We start from the raw sequence: 16,133 nt of genomic DNA, 5'->3' as shown, positions 1-16,133 counted from the left end.
TGACCTCATGTACTGGAGACATGCCATATTTGGAACGTATGCCATGGTAGCATCATAAAGAGTTATCCTCTATTGGTTGCTCTGGAGTTTGAAGGCCAGATTCATTTCCTTGTAAGCCTTAAGCCTTTCCTTCTTTCCTTCTTTCTGAAATTTCCAGTAGGCTTGACAGTGTGTGTGTGACAGAGTGACTTTCCTAGTCATCATTCCAGTGACCTGATGTCTGGTTTCTCTGCCTTTCCTTCCCTGCCCTCCTCAGTTAAATGCCATTCATCTTTATAGAATAACTTCCATTTACTATAATCCTGATAAACTAAACAAATACCAGACTGCTGAATGAAGCCAGAGCAAGATGTTCTGGTCCTTCCTTCCCGACTAGTCACCATGATGCAACAAAGCAAAGGTAACCCAAAGATTAAATACAGTGAGCCCACAAAGACTTTGGCCACCCCAGCTGCCATACACACAATGTGTTTTGAGTTTGCATGAGTTTGGCTTTAGGTGCAATCCCTGGAATGTAAACCCGACCTCCGCACACCCCTGGTAAATGCTTAGTGAAGAACAAATGTTAAAAGAGTTAAGCAGCTCTTTTAAAGCCTAACATAGGGTAGATGAAGTGGAAATGAAAAATGTATTCTGTGATTTGGCCCGTTACATCAAGTTTTGCTTTATTGATGTAGTAGTCTATCAGGAGTCAGCAATTTTGTCCTTGGTTAGCCGCCTTCCTCAAAACTGCTTTCTATTTGATATTTAGGAATTGTTCCTCACCAGCTGAGTATACCTTTTTAAAAGAAGGCCATTTTTCACAGTAACTTGATTGCTCCATGCTTGCCACTGCGCAGTTGTGTGTCTCTGTGTGTTTTAAAGGAAATACTGCAGCCGATGTGACAGTGTATGTTTTGCTTTTTTAGAACTTTAGAAGACAAATGTTCAAAACTGTTTTTCCCTCTAAGCAGGGAGGGGGAAGCAGAGAAATTATTATAGCCAAATTAATTTAAATGGAATCTGAATTTAATGTGAGGAAACTTATTTTATATTTGGGCCATCTGCTGCTTTGGCAAAACTTAGTAACTATCGGGCTTGTTGCCATCTTTATTGCTATAACTTTTTATCGCAGTTTCTTTTCATGAATAGAAGTTCACCTGGTAATTTTTGCTCCCGCTTGCAAGAGAAAATATTGCCATTTGAACTTACAAAAAAAGGATAATTTTATCCACAGCAGCAATTCTGATCAGAGCCATCCTTCCTACAAATGACTGTGTTTTTCATTCCCTCCCACTCTTGTTTTGTTCCTGTATTTATAGGGCAGTAGTTTTGCCTTTGTATGTTCTGTGCACACTCATGTTGTATTAATACAGAGCCATAAGTATGGGTTGCAGGGCAATTACAAGATATTAAGCCTTTCAGGTTTGTAGCAGACCACTGGTAAAGCATTTGATGTATTATCAAGTTAGAGCACCGCAATTTTGACCCACTTGAGAAATAGGGAAATATAAGGAGAGAGCATAAATTTAGGACTGACTAATAGCAACTCAAAAGAAAAGAGAACTAAAATGAGATGTGGTAGATGATTATGATTCAACCATTAATTCCAAAAGTAAGAACATCTTTTAAGTGTGTGTGTGTGTGTGTGTGTGTGAGAGAGAGAGAGAGAGAGAGAGAGAGAGAGAGAGATGTTGTTGTTTTTTAAATAGTTTCTTTATTTGCATGTAGCTGAGGTTGACTTTTGGAGTGGCCCATGTAAACAGTTCCATGTTCAAGCAATAGCACAGGATAGCGTTGACCTGAAGCCCACAAAGAAGCATTGAGCAGGTTGTGTCTGTCCAATTATCTTGTTCATCCTCTCCCTTCAGACACAACCTGCCACCTGAATGTAGGAGGGGCTATTTGTGGGGCTGACTGTGTGAGATCATTTGTTTTCCCTTTTACATTTATATCCCATATTACTCCCATTGTGGAATCCCATGAGCTCCCAGGTGGTGTCCCGAACACACCTTTGCCAAAACATCCCCTTCTACCAATGTCCCTTCTCCACTTGCAAGGCTGCACAGAGAGGGAAAGATAGGGGGGCGTCTCTTGCTGCCCCTTCCGTTCTCTGGCATTTGGTGTGCTGCATGTAAGTGCAGTAGAGTAGGACAAAGTTACCCTGGGAAATGTGCTGTGGGATCACATTGTTGGATATGTGTTGTCTGTTTGTTCATTTCATTATTTCATTATTATTTTATCACATCTATATACCAATTTTACTTGAAGGAGCCAAAAATCGCATGCATCATTCTCCCCTTCTTATTTTATCTTTACGGTAAGTGACTAGGCCAAGGGTGCCTGAAGTGGGAGCGAGGATCTGTGTCTCCCTAGTCCTATTCCAGCATTCTACTTGCTACATCACCACCTCTTGGGGAAATATATCTATATCTGTACTGAAGCATGGTCTAAAAATGATAAAATAGGAAAAGAAAAGAAAAAGCTGGCACATGCTAGAGATGAAATTGTTCAGTAAATATTGTGAGTGTAGCAGATGAGGCACAAAACTCTGTTCCGAAACACATGGGCTGAATATACAATTTGCCCAAGTGACATTGGAGTTCGCTATTTGGGACCTTCCATCAAACAGCTGTGTTAGGAAAACAAATGGCCCCGATTTTTCTTTCGTCTTTCTGTAGCGAACCTGATTACATGAAAAGTGGCAAATGGACTAATGTCACTTAACAGAACCGCATCGTGTGACTCATCAAAACCCTTTAATGCTCTTTCTTCAAAGCATTTCCTTGTCAAAGATATAGAAGAAAGAAGATAAAAGGGTTTGCATCATGTAAAAAGCATACACTCCACCAGAATTGCCTACAGAGACTGAACGCGATAACGTTCTGTTAGTCCTTATGTAAAATAGTTGATACAGTATCTCAATATCCTTGGCTGTCAGTGTATGAATTTACCTTCCATTTCACCTCTTTTCCGACCCTTCTTTGCCCCTTTTTATCTCCCTGCTTCTAACTTGCTTCTAAGTTTTGTATTCCCTCTTGTCTCTCTCCAAGTAAGCATGCATTGCATGAGACGCTTGGATAAAGGTTCCTCCAATCCTGTTAAAATACAGTGTTTTATCGCATTGTTTTGTTATAAAAATTATAGCCAAGGTAACATTGTGCACTCTTTGCTACTGCTTGGTTTTAAACATAAAACTATGTTGCAATTTTGTTTTGAAAGCTTTCATAGTTTAGGATCCAAGGGGTTACATTAGGCATGCTCAGAGCCTGGAAGTCTAGTGGGATTTTCCCTTATGAGATGTTTCCTATTTCTTTTTTCCTGAGGTGCTTTGAGAGCATTTGTCAATTTGGGAAAGTAAAATATCATCCGGGACTCTCTGAGAACAGGAACTAGTACTAAGAAAGCTTACTTTTTCTTGACTGCCCATCAACTGTGATAAGTCGCAAAACTCATTGAATGCATGAGCCTTCTCGCCTGGTTTTCTGGTGATTAATTCTAGCCATAATTATATGGATTGCTCATACTGTCTCCTGGAATTTTAGGCAATGTCACAAGTGTTTGAAAGTGTTGCAACATTATAATAGTTGTTATATTAAATATTAGAAGGAAAAATGTAGAAGAAGTTGGGAATGGGAATTAAAAACAGTAAGCTAATTGGGCATCTTGTAAACTGATAGGCTTTTACCCTTGTTAATAATGGGAGCAGCTTTAGTTCACATATGTTTAAAAACACACAAATTTGCTCAACTTCTTTAAGCTATCTCAAACCCTCACTGGTAAGGGAAAAAAGCATTTCACGCTTTTAACTTCTACCTTGCTATTATTTATAGCGATCGTTTTTGGGACAGCTTTGCCTAAAAATCTCATGTTGTTGTTGTTGTTTTTTAAAAAAAGATGAAGAAATATATTTCAGCTTCTCCTGTACTTTGTATTTACTGCTGAGCCATGTAAATTCCTGCAAATGGATGTATTATACATTTTCACTGTGTGCTTAGGTTTTTCTTCCTGAAATACATCTTGACAAGATGACACATTGAAAGGAATCAAATAGGATGTCCAGCTTCATCTGATATCCATGCAACATGGGTCATTTGTTTTGGTTATACATATTGTTTTGTTGCACTTATATTTAGAAATCTCATTATAGGCTCCTTTTATTGTCTTTTCAGATGGAGTAATACCTGTGGAGTGTAATTGCAGATAGACAATTTTCTTTCTCTGCAGTAGTTTTGAACTTTGTATTTGATAAAATTAAGATGCACTCAAAATATGGATTTAGTTCTTTGCACATTTCCCACACTCTCATTGTGCAGCCCATCCATATTGCAGCAGTCATCCTAAAGCCAGTAGGATTGTTTTGGCCAAATGTCTTTCTTTACTGTCAGTATAAGCATTTGTTTTGTTTTTATCTGTGCTACTCTATACTATACAGATATGTCATCTAACTTTGAATATCCATGAAGAATTATTTAATGTTTGCCTTGTAAATTCTTTTGCTGAGAGGTAAGAGAATACAATAAAAATTTAAATGCCTTTCTGCTAAGGGCTGAAATTGATGTAGTTCTAGAAAAAGAAGGCATCTCCTTCCGAAATGTAGGGGAGCTATATTTGGACAATTTTCATTTGCTCAGTAAGATAAATGTATTCATCAAATGCAAGAATTTTATAAAAGAAATGGAAAAAGAGTTCCCCCTTTACATTTTAAAAGGCATAGCATTCAGTCCAGAGCCTATTGTGTATCAAATTGTAATATATACCCGAAGCTCCTGAGTAAGAGATGCTAACTGTTGACTTAAATGAAGGAAGACGTCCATGCATAGATTGCTTTGCCAGGAGAGCTTTATGAGTGCATCAAAGCTATGGACCTTGAATAAGGGTCGTAGACAGCATTCTTTTCTTGCATAACGTATCAAGTTTCCTCCCTGAAATCTCCAGTTAAAAGGACTGGATTAGGTGAAAGACACTAGTGAACCTTGTTCCTCAGTTCATGGTAGGTGACAGGGATGATAGGAGTTGTCCAAAATATCTGGAGGGCAGTAGGTTGGAGAATGCTGGAGGAATTATACCGAATTAGATGGACAAAAAGTCTGGCCTGGTATCAGGCAGACTCACGTGTTTATTTTATTTATTACATTCAAATCTCAGTTTCTTCCAAGGAGCTCAAGGGGGTATTCATGCTTCCTCCTCCCCATTTTATCCTCACAACAACCCTGTGGGGAAGGTTAGGTTAGGCTGGGAGTAAGTGACTGGCCCAAGCTCACCCAGTGAGCTTCATGACTGAGTGGGAATTTGCTCTCTGCTCTTTACCTGTAAGATATTCTTGGGGTCATGCAGTTGCCAAGGCTAATGAAAATATATTTGACAACACTGAATATACACAAATGCTCTCTCCAGCAAGTTTTTTATATTTTTAATTACTAAACAGAGTAGTTTGTATCATAGACAAAGAGTGGCATTTTTAAGTGGCATGTTAGTACTGACTTGGTTGCAGTTTTTTTGCATTGATGCTTTCTGGCTCACACTGGATTTTTTTAAAAAACGACCAGGCTCTTTAATTTATGGGCCTCATTCCAGTAGGTACCAGTATGTGCAAGATGACGGTTCCATGACTAGTACTACCCACATTACTTGATACTTACATATATTTACCAGCCTTGCTAAAATCAACAACATGGTAGAAAAAAAAGACAGTCATAGCATTATCTGTGTCTATTCTTGCATGCCCGTTTGCACAGAAATGGATCTGCAGATACATTATGGCATCTTCTATTACTGAACTCTGTGTGATCAAACACAAATTTTCATGTACAGAAGACAAAATAGTGGCTCTTACCATTTTCCATACTCAGCAGGATCCCAGTGAGGGCCGCACACAGGGGCCCACAATTTTAAACTGTCTGACTGAACCCATAAGGGAATCATTAACTAAGATAATTAAAATAATAACTTAAAATGTAATTATTTTAGAAAGTTATACCTGGTTGAAACATTGCTTAATTCATGAGCTGTTGGTGCAGTATGAGCCAATGAATGTTTGCTCAAAATGTGTTTGTGTTCAATGGTGGCTATTTTCAAAACATTTGAAGCATCTTCGGAGGAAGGACTGCTTGTAGCCCAGTAGTAAGCAGATCTTTTGGGTGCAATCAACCCCCAGCATCTAAATAGTGCTGTGAAAGATTCCTGTTTGAAACTCTAGACAGCCATTGCATTTCAGTATAGATGAGCATGGACCAATAATCCTGCCTTTTAAAAACAAGAATGTGCTTTAGATTTTTCTATGTTTTATTCTATGGTGGCTTTAATGTATGTTGTTCATTCATTATCGTAAGTCACTTTGGGTTGCGTTGGCAAAAGAAAAAGAAAAAAAGTGACGAATAAGTTTTAATAATGTGAATGTAGGGCCAGTGTATATAGGATTGCAGCCTTAGTCATCAGTTGTGCTTTGCATTATGAACATTAAGTGGTAGTGTTTCTCTCTTGCCCCCTAGACTTGTAGAAATATGGTTTTCAATGCTTGTTTGAATGGTAATCACATTGAAATAGCATGTTTTCGTTCAGCACTGGCATATTGCTTTAAATGTTTGTCGATTTATAAAGATTAGGCAGTGGTTTCATAGAATCTGGGACACATTCCAACTGCAACTTATTAAGGATTTCCCCATATCTTGATTAGCGAAGTTGGAATTAGAAATGAAATACCTTTTGCAACTAACTGGCTTACCTTTGGTATGCTGCTGAATTGTGCGGAAGGAAAAAATGCCCACAAAATATCTACCTAGTTTTGTTTTACATTTTAAAAGTCTTTATGAGTGTTCCTGCTACAGTAGTGTGGTGGAGAGAGGTTAACCTCTAGCAGGCAAGATAAATAAAGTAAATTATTTTCCTTAAAAGGTTTTTAAACGATTCAGATACAGGGTGGTGGTGAAGGGAGAGGATGTATCTCTGGTCTCCAGTGATAGCGAGACACTACCCAAAACATGCCCTTGGCATCCGCAGAACCACAATCCATAAAGCCCTACAGATTGCACTAGCTGGGACGGAAATCATGTCTTCCCTTTATCAGCAAGTAGCAGATGGCGTGCTTGGGAGAAATATGATTTCCCCACAACTGTCATACTATCTTGGGGAAAGTGGTTGGGATTCTCCACAAAGTCTATGCATTCTCCATGCAGTAAACTAATTTCCTTTAAAGGCCCTGAGGGGATTGAATGCTCCCTCCGTTTGGGAAACTTCCTGCATCCGGCGCAAGATGCATTTCTGTGCTCTTCCCCCTGACGCATTTTCTGTCATCATAGTCCTTTTAGACAGTGGTAAACTCTATTTATCAACAAGAATGTATCTGTTCTCCGTGTCAGCTTTGAAATAAGTGTGAAGTATTGCGCTATATAAAACGTTTGGATTTAGTAGTTGCTTCATGTCTGAGGTTTTGGGGTGGGTTGCAACGGCATAAGAATCAGGATATAAATTATCCTGGCTTGTAATTTTGAATGTCTGTTGCTTCATGAATATTAATACATTCATGAAGCTTGACATCTGTCACTTGGGATGTTCAAAAGTTTTCTATTTTTAAAAATGACAAGTTTAATGGCTCTTTTTAGAGCCAGCTAGTCTGGGGGAGTTTGCTGGAATATCTTGACAGGGTTGTTTTGCACATTTTTTGCACCAAGTTGTGAAGCTCCCAGATAGCTTTGTTGCTTGTCAATTTTGACACCTATTTCAGTCCTCTTTGTAGTATAATTAAGTATCTGGTGGATCCCCGGGCTATGTAGACATGCTGATGGCATTTCTAGATGAACTGCTTTCTCAGATCAGTGCTGCTTTATGCTTTTCATGTTAACTATATATTTAAAGAACTATATGACTATAATAGCAAAGAACAATGCAAAATCATTTGGCTCTTGAGTTGTAACGATTTCTGTATTTTCAGCACTGTGGCTGCTTAAATAAACACTCATCATTTTCTAAAGCACAGAAATAAGTGCCTCTTCTTTCAGGAGAGCTAAATCACTTGTAAAGGTGTTGCCAGTTGAACCATCCTCATCCTGCTTTAAATTTGCAGCCTCTGGGAAACATAACCTGATATTGGAAAATTGCACTAGAGGGCCATTCTAGATTCAAAGATCTTTGGTATGTTCCACACTGTAGGTGCCTCTGCCTTGACTTCAACTCTAGGTAAATTCATTTCTAAATTCTACTGTTTAGGCTAGTATCAATCCATAGACCACTTACAATTTTATTGTGATGCTGGTAGCTTACTTACAATGGAGGTCTACACTGAGACAAAAACATAACAAAAACATACAAAGCATAGTCTTCCTTAATAATCTTCCTGACTTTTCTGGTCAACAGGGCCAAATGCTCACTTTCAAGTTTCAGGATAATGGATGCCTTGAGTCCTGGGCATATTCCTGGGTAAGAGGGTTGTCTACAAATGCAAGCATTATAGAATCAGCAAAATTTCAGGGACCCAGATGTGTTCCTTAAAAAGATCCCCTTAGCTCATGGCATGAAAGGAACTGCAGAGCATTACTTGTCCAAGATGCCAGATGATCATCTGTTTCCACAGTCCTAACAGGCACTAACAAAGGACTGTAATTTTATGCAAGAATTTTAAATGTATTTTTAGTACACCTTCTAAATCCATAACTGGTAAATTGCAGGCACCATGTACTGCCAACACTAATACACAGATTCCCTTACAACTGCGCATCAGCATGGCTGTTTTTAATATATCAGTTTATTCATTGATGTCTGCATAGAAAATCGTAATTCACAAATGCACATATACACAGTGGTATACTTCAATTAATTCCTATGTGAAATTAATATTCATTATAGTTTTGTGAAATAAAAGCATCTACTAATCAAAATGTTAAGCTAATGGAGTTTTCTCCCCCACTCCCAATTAGTATTGTTGTCTCACATTCCATCACTTGTAGCAGCTGGCTCGTTGTCAATTTATAGTTTGGACCTTTACATAGAAGTGGAGGGTGGAAAAGAAATTAATTACTGAGAAAGAAATCCCAATAGTACTTTAGTGCTCAGAAATCTTCAGTTACCCACTTGTTAAAGCTGCTGGTTGTGCAAGAAATGAAAAACAAAAGGAGAATCCTGCAGATATTTTTCTTGAAAGCTACCATTTGTAAGTGACAACCACATAAGCAGCTGCGTGTTTGTCCATCTGTTACAGTATTCCCTGCTCTGACTAATGGTGGGCAGAGATTGTTCACATCACTTGTTACCTGATTATTATTATTTTAAAAAAATATTTTTTATTAAAGATTTCTTAGTTTACAAAAATACGTGTCTTCTACAGATCAGTTTCATTTGTTGTGAGACAAGGAAAGAGGTGGAGTGGGGTGGGGTGGGAATGCTTATATTCTTCTACTTAGTGTACAGTGGTACCTCTGGTTACGAACTTAATTCGTTCTGGGGGTCTGTTCTTAACCTGAAACCATTCTTAACCTGAGGCACCACTTGAGCTAACGGGGCCTTCTGCTGCCACCACGCGATTTTTGTTCTCATCCCGAGGTAAAGTTCTTAACCCGAGGTACTACTTCTGAGTTAGCGGAGTCTGTAACATGAAGTGTTTGTAACCTGAGGTACCACTGTACGCCTGAGATTTTGTGTCAGCGTCACTTGTGTGGGTTCTCTTTCTATTCACTTGTTATATTCCCTAGGTGGTGAGAGAGGTTGGGGGTGGGCTACCTGATTCTTTTAAGATGAGATGCCAGGGATTGAACCTAGGGCCTTCTGCTTGAAAATACTTCCTCAAGTACTGAGATATTGCTTCAATCCATTGGCTGGATCCTGTGATAAAAACCTACTGCGGTGCCCATGCTTTCCAGAGGATTGTAGCATTGGCTTGAAGAAACGTCCTTCTGGTTTAGCTTGTCCATGTGTTTGCATCTTACAAATAACACATGGGCATCCAGAATGCTGACATGTGAGGGCTTTTTTGAGCAGTGGGGTGGGGAGCAGTGTTGACACCACATTGCTGCCCTGGGCTCCTTTAGGAGGAAGGCTGGGGTGCAAATTTAATAAAATAAAAATAAAATTATGTCTTATACTGTCTTCCCTCTTATAAAGGATATTTATTGTTTTTCATTGTTTTGCTAAATCTTCTAGTGGCCAAGTACAGAAGAAAGACCACAGATGCTTTGTTCAGACTTAAAGCTAAGCTGTGCTTTATCAGAATGAGCCTTGCTCACTTTGGCCTGCTCTTCAGGAGTAGCCACCGGAAGAGTGGAAGCATTGGGTTCTATTTTTAATTAACCATAGTTCATTGTTATGCCCAAGCCTGTGCAACTGTGGTTTAGTCATGCCTACTTTCAATAACAATAATTTATTGAATTTATATACCCGGAGGGTCTCAGGGTGGTTCACAGAACAAGATCAACATAATAAAAACCACAATATATATATAATCAAAATAAAAACAACAAGCCAATAACGCCCCCCCCCAAAAAAGAGCCACATTTTAAAAGGGCATAGGATGTCAATCAGATCAACCAAAGGCCTGGTTTAAAAGGAACATTTTTGCCTGTCGCCTAAAAGTGTATAATGAAGTCGTCAATAAACTATAGTTATGATTAATTACAGTTGGGTGTGATTCTTCATTGGGAAATGGAAACAAAAATTCCCAATCTCCTTGTGTCAGTGCTGAATGAGGAGAGGTGAGTGAGCAATGACAAGCACAAGGTTCATGCACATAGCATTATGTTCATTTCAGGCTAAAGTGTAGGCATGAAAGGCCAAGTCTTTACTTCTCAAAACAGCCAGAATCACAGTTATGTTTAAACTCAGTAGCCTAGTTCACATTTCATGCTTAGCAAAACTATGGCTGAGTGCAAATGTGCAGGATCTGGGAGAGATCACAGCCACTTTGCTCCTTTCTGGCTGCTGTGTTGCACTAAGCTAAGCTGTTGTTTTTGGTTAGTTTATCATTCAAACCCAGCCTTGTCATCTAGTTTTCCTGGATAAGCCCTAAGCCATAAACCCAAAGACAAACTTTGGTTACAACTTATGGTTAGTCTGGAGTAACCGTGTGCAAAGTTTTATTTGTATTTTTGTATGCCTTATTCGTATTTTTGCTGGAAGCCTCCCTGGGTGATGGGGGCAACCCAGTCAGGTGGGTGAGAAATTATAAGAAATTTTTATTATTATGATCATCATCACCATCTCTGCCACTGTCTGTCTCCTGTTTCCTCTTCCCCTCCTAATGTAGACTAGAAAAGTACAGCTTCTCCCAGCATCATTTTCTAGACAATCCATGTGTACTACATTTTTTGGGGAACAAGAATGGCTGTTGACTCTCATGCTTCTTTTCAGAGATTAAACCTGAGAGTGCATTCTTTTTAAGGCTAAAATGTTATGTTGATCTGAAATTCTACAAGGCTTTAAAAAAATTATTTAAGCTACCTTTTGTCTTTTATACCTGTCTCCAAAATACATGTTGTTTTTTATTCACATCACTCAAGTCTTTCCTAACCTTACCTAGCACACATGAGATAGGAATGTGTGCATACATTGTATATAGCACCCATCTGAATTTGGATACCATCATATAATACCATTTTTATAAATTGAGCATTCTTGTTTTGATTTGATGCAAATTTCACTATTATACTCTCCCAACATTTTCATCATATTTTCAATCCATTATTAGCCCAAGGTCACTTTCACTGTTTTTCTGTGATTCAGGCACAGTACCTCATACTTATGTTAGTGTTTTTTGATGGTTTGCTTTTTTCTGAATGTGGAGCTTAATGGCTGCATATGTCAAGATGAAATTTAATTTGCTGCTTGGTGGTTCATTTACAAAGTGGCAATATTCAAAACGATTTGCGTTTTGTGCCTTGTTTTTGCTTTCTTTTATGATAGATTTGTTTTTTTGGCCCAGTTAATATTTCTAGCTAGTATTCCAAGTATAAACAGCATTTAGAAACATATTTTTATAAGCATAGCTTCTCCCACAACTGACTGTATTTTTCCTTTATGGTTCCTAATTATGAAAACCTCAGGGAAGGCCTCAAATGAAGACTCCATGCATGAATTTAGCATTCCTCTCCAAGTTGTCTTTCTGTTTGAGTTTATGAAATAGATGACTTTCTCCACAACCTGGTACCCTTCAGATGTAGGTTGGACTTCAGTTCCCATCAGCTCCAACCAGCATGGTCAGTGGTTGAGGATGATGGACATTTAATTCTGCAACATCTGCAGACCACCAAATTGGGAAAGACTGATCCTGGTTTGTGGCCAAGAGGAGAAACCAACCGATCTAATGCATCTGTTGCATTCAAAAAGCAAACATTGTTAAATGTGCTGGCCTGATCATACATTAATATTTGGTTTATATAACATCCTCAGATTAAAACACAGATTAAAATATGTAGGAGGAAAGATTCCTCCCTCTAACGTCATGTAACACAGTTCTCCCCATGTTGGGATCTCCAGATGTTGTTGGACTATAAGCCCCACCATCGTCAGCTAGCATGGGAGAGAATACATTGCTTAGAATACTTTTGCAAGCAAGTCAAACAAGCCACCTGCCAATTGTTTTACTTTAGATTTCACTTCTCAGCTGTTCATAGTATGATTAAAGTGCAACTTTTACAGTGTCCACAGCTCTGGTGACAATGGAACACCCACCCATCCAGTAGTCTCTTGTCTAGTCTCTGGTCTTCTTAGTGGATCATTTGTTGCTTTCAGAACCCTCAGAGTCAGCACTGTCTTTAAAATAAAATGTGGTGTATTGACCCTCCACCGTTGGCATGTGGCCTCTGAAAAGTTGCCCACTCCTGGTTCAAAGACCTGAAAACTTGCATTAAAAATATTTAATGAAAAATAGTTTAAGTATATATTTTTAAGAACTATGCATTTAAATGCGTCTTGGAGAGGTGTTAACTATCGCAGACTTATTTATATTGTATCTCTTTATCTTTGTTTTGTTTAATATAGGTAACGAGTTTGGGCATCCAGAATGGTTAGACTTTCCCAGACAAGGCAATAATGAAAGCTACCATTATGCCAGGAGACAGTTTCATTTAGCTGATGATCAGCTTCTTCGCTATCGATTCCTAAATGAGTTCGACAGAGATATGAACAAGTTGGAAGAAAGATTTGGCTGGCTTTCATCACCTCCGGTAAAGTATATACATTAAGTTTTTTGCATTTGTCACAAGTATTGTGCATGTTTGAAATTCTAATGGTAAACTGCATTTGAAAATAAAATAAAGCAATTTCTTATATTCTGCTTTCTTCTTTTAACATATTTTCAAAACATATGAGTGGTGATGTTGTGTTCATATAACAATGAAAAACAGTCTCCTGTTTACCATGAAAAGAAATATCTTTTCTTTCCCCTACATTTGATATATTTTATTTTATTTATGCCCAGTAATAAAACTGTCTAGATTTCATCTAATGTTTAAATTATTTTGACATATTTGTTTGATAATAATAACTGCTTATTTTTAGAAAATGCTTTTAGCTTTCAATAAATTGTTAAATGTTTGTCATCATAATGTCAATATTCCACTTAACTTTAGAACTAGACTGCAAATAAACTCACTGCCAGGTTCAGTTATTGTGCTACATTTCTTGCTTTCTTACTATTCTTAGCTCCCATTAGCAATTTGTTACCATCAGTGGTGCAGCCTTATGTGCATGGTATGGTTGGAAAATGTTCAGAGGCAGTTTGCCACTGAATACCAGGTGCTGGGGTGAGTCCCTTAATTTCCTGCCTTGGTGGGATCTGCTGGGTCACTATGGAAAATGGGATGGTAGACTAGTTGAGCCTTTGACCTGACATCCCCTTATGTTTTTAAGGGAGCTCATTCAGGATCAAACGACATGTAACTGTCACGGCTAAAATGGCCGCTGTTTCTTTAATGTGAATAAAGCTGGGTCAGCATGACTCAGCGGCTTGCAGCAGGCTGTATATATAGGTGAGAACTGTTGGTTTGGGTGTTGGCTGGTGTTTGGGTTGGTTGGTGCTGGTGTGTGTTCGGTCGTGTTTTGCACAAAGACTTTTAATAAAACTCTGCAAGGATATTCCCGTGGACTCTTTTTGTGCCGACAAGGAGGCTGAGAAGATAAAGGGAGGTCAGAACCCTTTCCTTCTTTTTTTTGCTTTCTACAAACACTGACAGGTTATGGGCCCAGTGTTTCTGAGCATGTGCAGAGTGCAAAACGACTAACAGCATTTCAGCAAGGAGCTGGTGAGTCCTGGTGGTGTATGGAGCCAGTGGCTGTGCGTTGGAGCAGTTGGTGGCAAGCTGTAACTGTCTGCAGTGACGCTGGAGCGGCTAGGATCTGAGGATCAGGAAAGCACTCAGCGTCGGCTACTGGAACAGTTTGAACTGCTAGAGGACCACAGTAGGTGACTCACAGAGCGGCTACACCAGTTGCAGAGCCAGGCGGGACCTGAGGGTCAACAGAGGCAGCAGCTAGAAGCCGGTGAGTGCCAGCCAGGACCATCTAGTTGGACTCTAAAGAGAGAGTCAGGAGAGATTGCTGGAGACCCCACAGAAGGGGCTCAGCAAGCACCAGCAGAGATGGCAGATTTCCAGTCTTCCCAAGTTGTAAATATTGGGGGAGGCATCCCTTTTGAACTTCTCTCAGAGAGCAACTGGCTGAGTTGGTCAATTAAAATGCAGCAGTTGTTAAGGAGAGATGGACTATGGGACTGTGTTGAAACTGAGGTTTTGAGAACTGACTCTGCTGAGAAAAAACGGCTAGATGAAAGGGCCCGTGCCCAAATTATGCTGTGTTTGAGCAACTCTCAGTTATTGCATGTAGCAAATGCCAGCACAGCGTTTGAGTGCTGGAATTTATTAAGGGCAATGCATGTCAGAGAAACTGCTGGAACTATCATTTCTCTGACCAGAAGGCTGTTCAGGACTGTTATGAAAGAAGGTGAGAGTTTGGCAACTCATCTTCAAACGCTGAAATCTCTGTTTCTTCAACTACAGCAGAGAGGTAAGCATTATGATGAGACTGACCAAACCTACATTATCCTTTCAAGTTTGCCTGAAAGCTGGTTGCCCGTGATTAACAGCATGGAGAGTATGCGTCCCCGAGATCTGACCCTTGAGTATGTGGTTGGCAGATTGACCGAAGAAGCAGAAAGAAGGTCAGATAGACAGGCTGAACTCCAAGAGCGAAGGAGTTACAGCAAAGGGGGCCAGCAGCAGAATCTGCCAATGGAGCAGCGCCAAGGTTTGGACTTGGCCATGGCGGTGAGGAGGTGCTATAGATGTAACCAACCCGGGCATCTCCAAAGCCAATGCAGGGCAAGACTTCCAGGAGACGACATGGAGCAGAGACAGCAATCGACACAGAAACGTAAGCAGAAGGGGTTCTCTTCAGGGAAGAAGAACACGCGTTCTGTTCAGTTTGTGTCTGCATTTTCTCGGGAGGAGAGAAAGATACCTCGGGGAACATGGTTGCTGGACTCTGGCAGCAGCAGGATTATCTGCAATAGTCGGGAGGACTTTAAGACCCTGGAGAAGCCAGCTGATGGAAAAGACTCAATCTATCTTGCTGATGGTCGTAGAAGCAAGATTGATGGCCAGGGAACATGTTTCCTGCAGTGCTTGAACACTACTCTACCAGAGACTCTGTTTGTCAGCAGTTTGGACTATTGTTTACTGTCTGTAAGCTGTTTGATTAATGCAGGGTATAGTGTTAAGTTCACGCAGGATGGCTGTCTGATAAAGAATGGAACTCAGGTATGTGGCCATGCAAAGTTGGAAAATGGGTTATATGTAATGCAGGACAAGCCTGTTAAAGCAGCCCAGGTGGTTCAGGATAATTTGCCAGTTCATAAGGGGTGTGTACATCAACTGCACAGAAAACTGGGTCACGCCAATTTCCGTGTGCTTTCAGAAATGCAAAAGGTGTGCAAGAACCTAAAAGTAAATAGCTGTAACTGTTTCCTAGATTGCAATGTATGTAAAATGGCCAAATCTAAGAGGAAGCCTGTGGCTTCTAAAAGCGACAGAGTATCTAAAGAGGTTTTAGAACTTGTCCATTGTGACGTGATAGGCCCTTTTCCACAGAAGACTGAAGGGGGCGCCAGATATGCTTTTCTGGTAATAGATGACAAATCACGTTTTAGTTGGCTGTTTTTGTTAAAGCAGAAATCT

General features: G+C 39.6%; 1 protein-coding gene across 1 annotated transcript in view; it reads left to right on the top strand.

The window, feature by feature from the left end:
• The window catches only part of GBE1 (1,4-alpha-glucan branching enzyme 1), a 162,157-nt gene that overhangs the window by 113,473 nt on the left and 32,551 nt on the right, over positions 1–16,133 (top strand). Inside the window, 1 exon segment of the mRNA XM_083498636.1 lies at positions 12,943–13,127. Coding sequence (XP_083354762.1) covers positions 12,943–13,127 — 185 coding nt within the window.

Source organism: Podarcis liolepis (genome assembly GCF_965112155.1).
Source record: "Podarcis liolepis genome assembly, chromosome: 4".
In the NCBI taxonomy this organism is placed as follows: Eukaryota; Metazoa; Chordata; class Lepidosauria; order Squamata; family Lacertidae; genus Podarcis; species Podarcis liolepis.
This window is presented reverse-complemented; position numbering and strand designations above follow the sequence as displayed.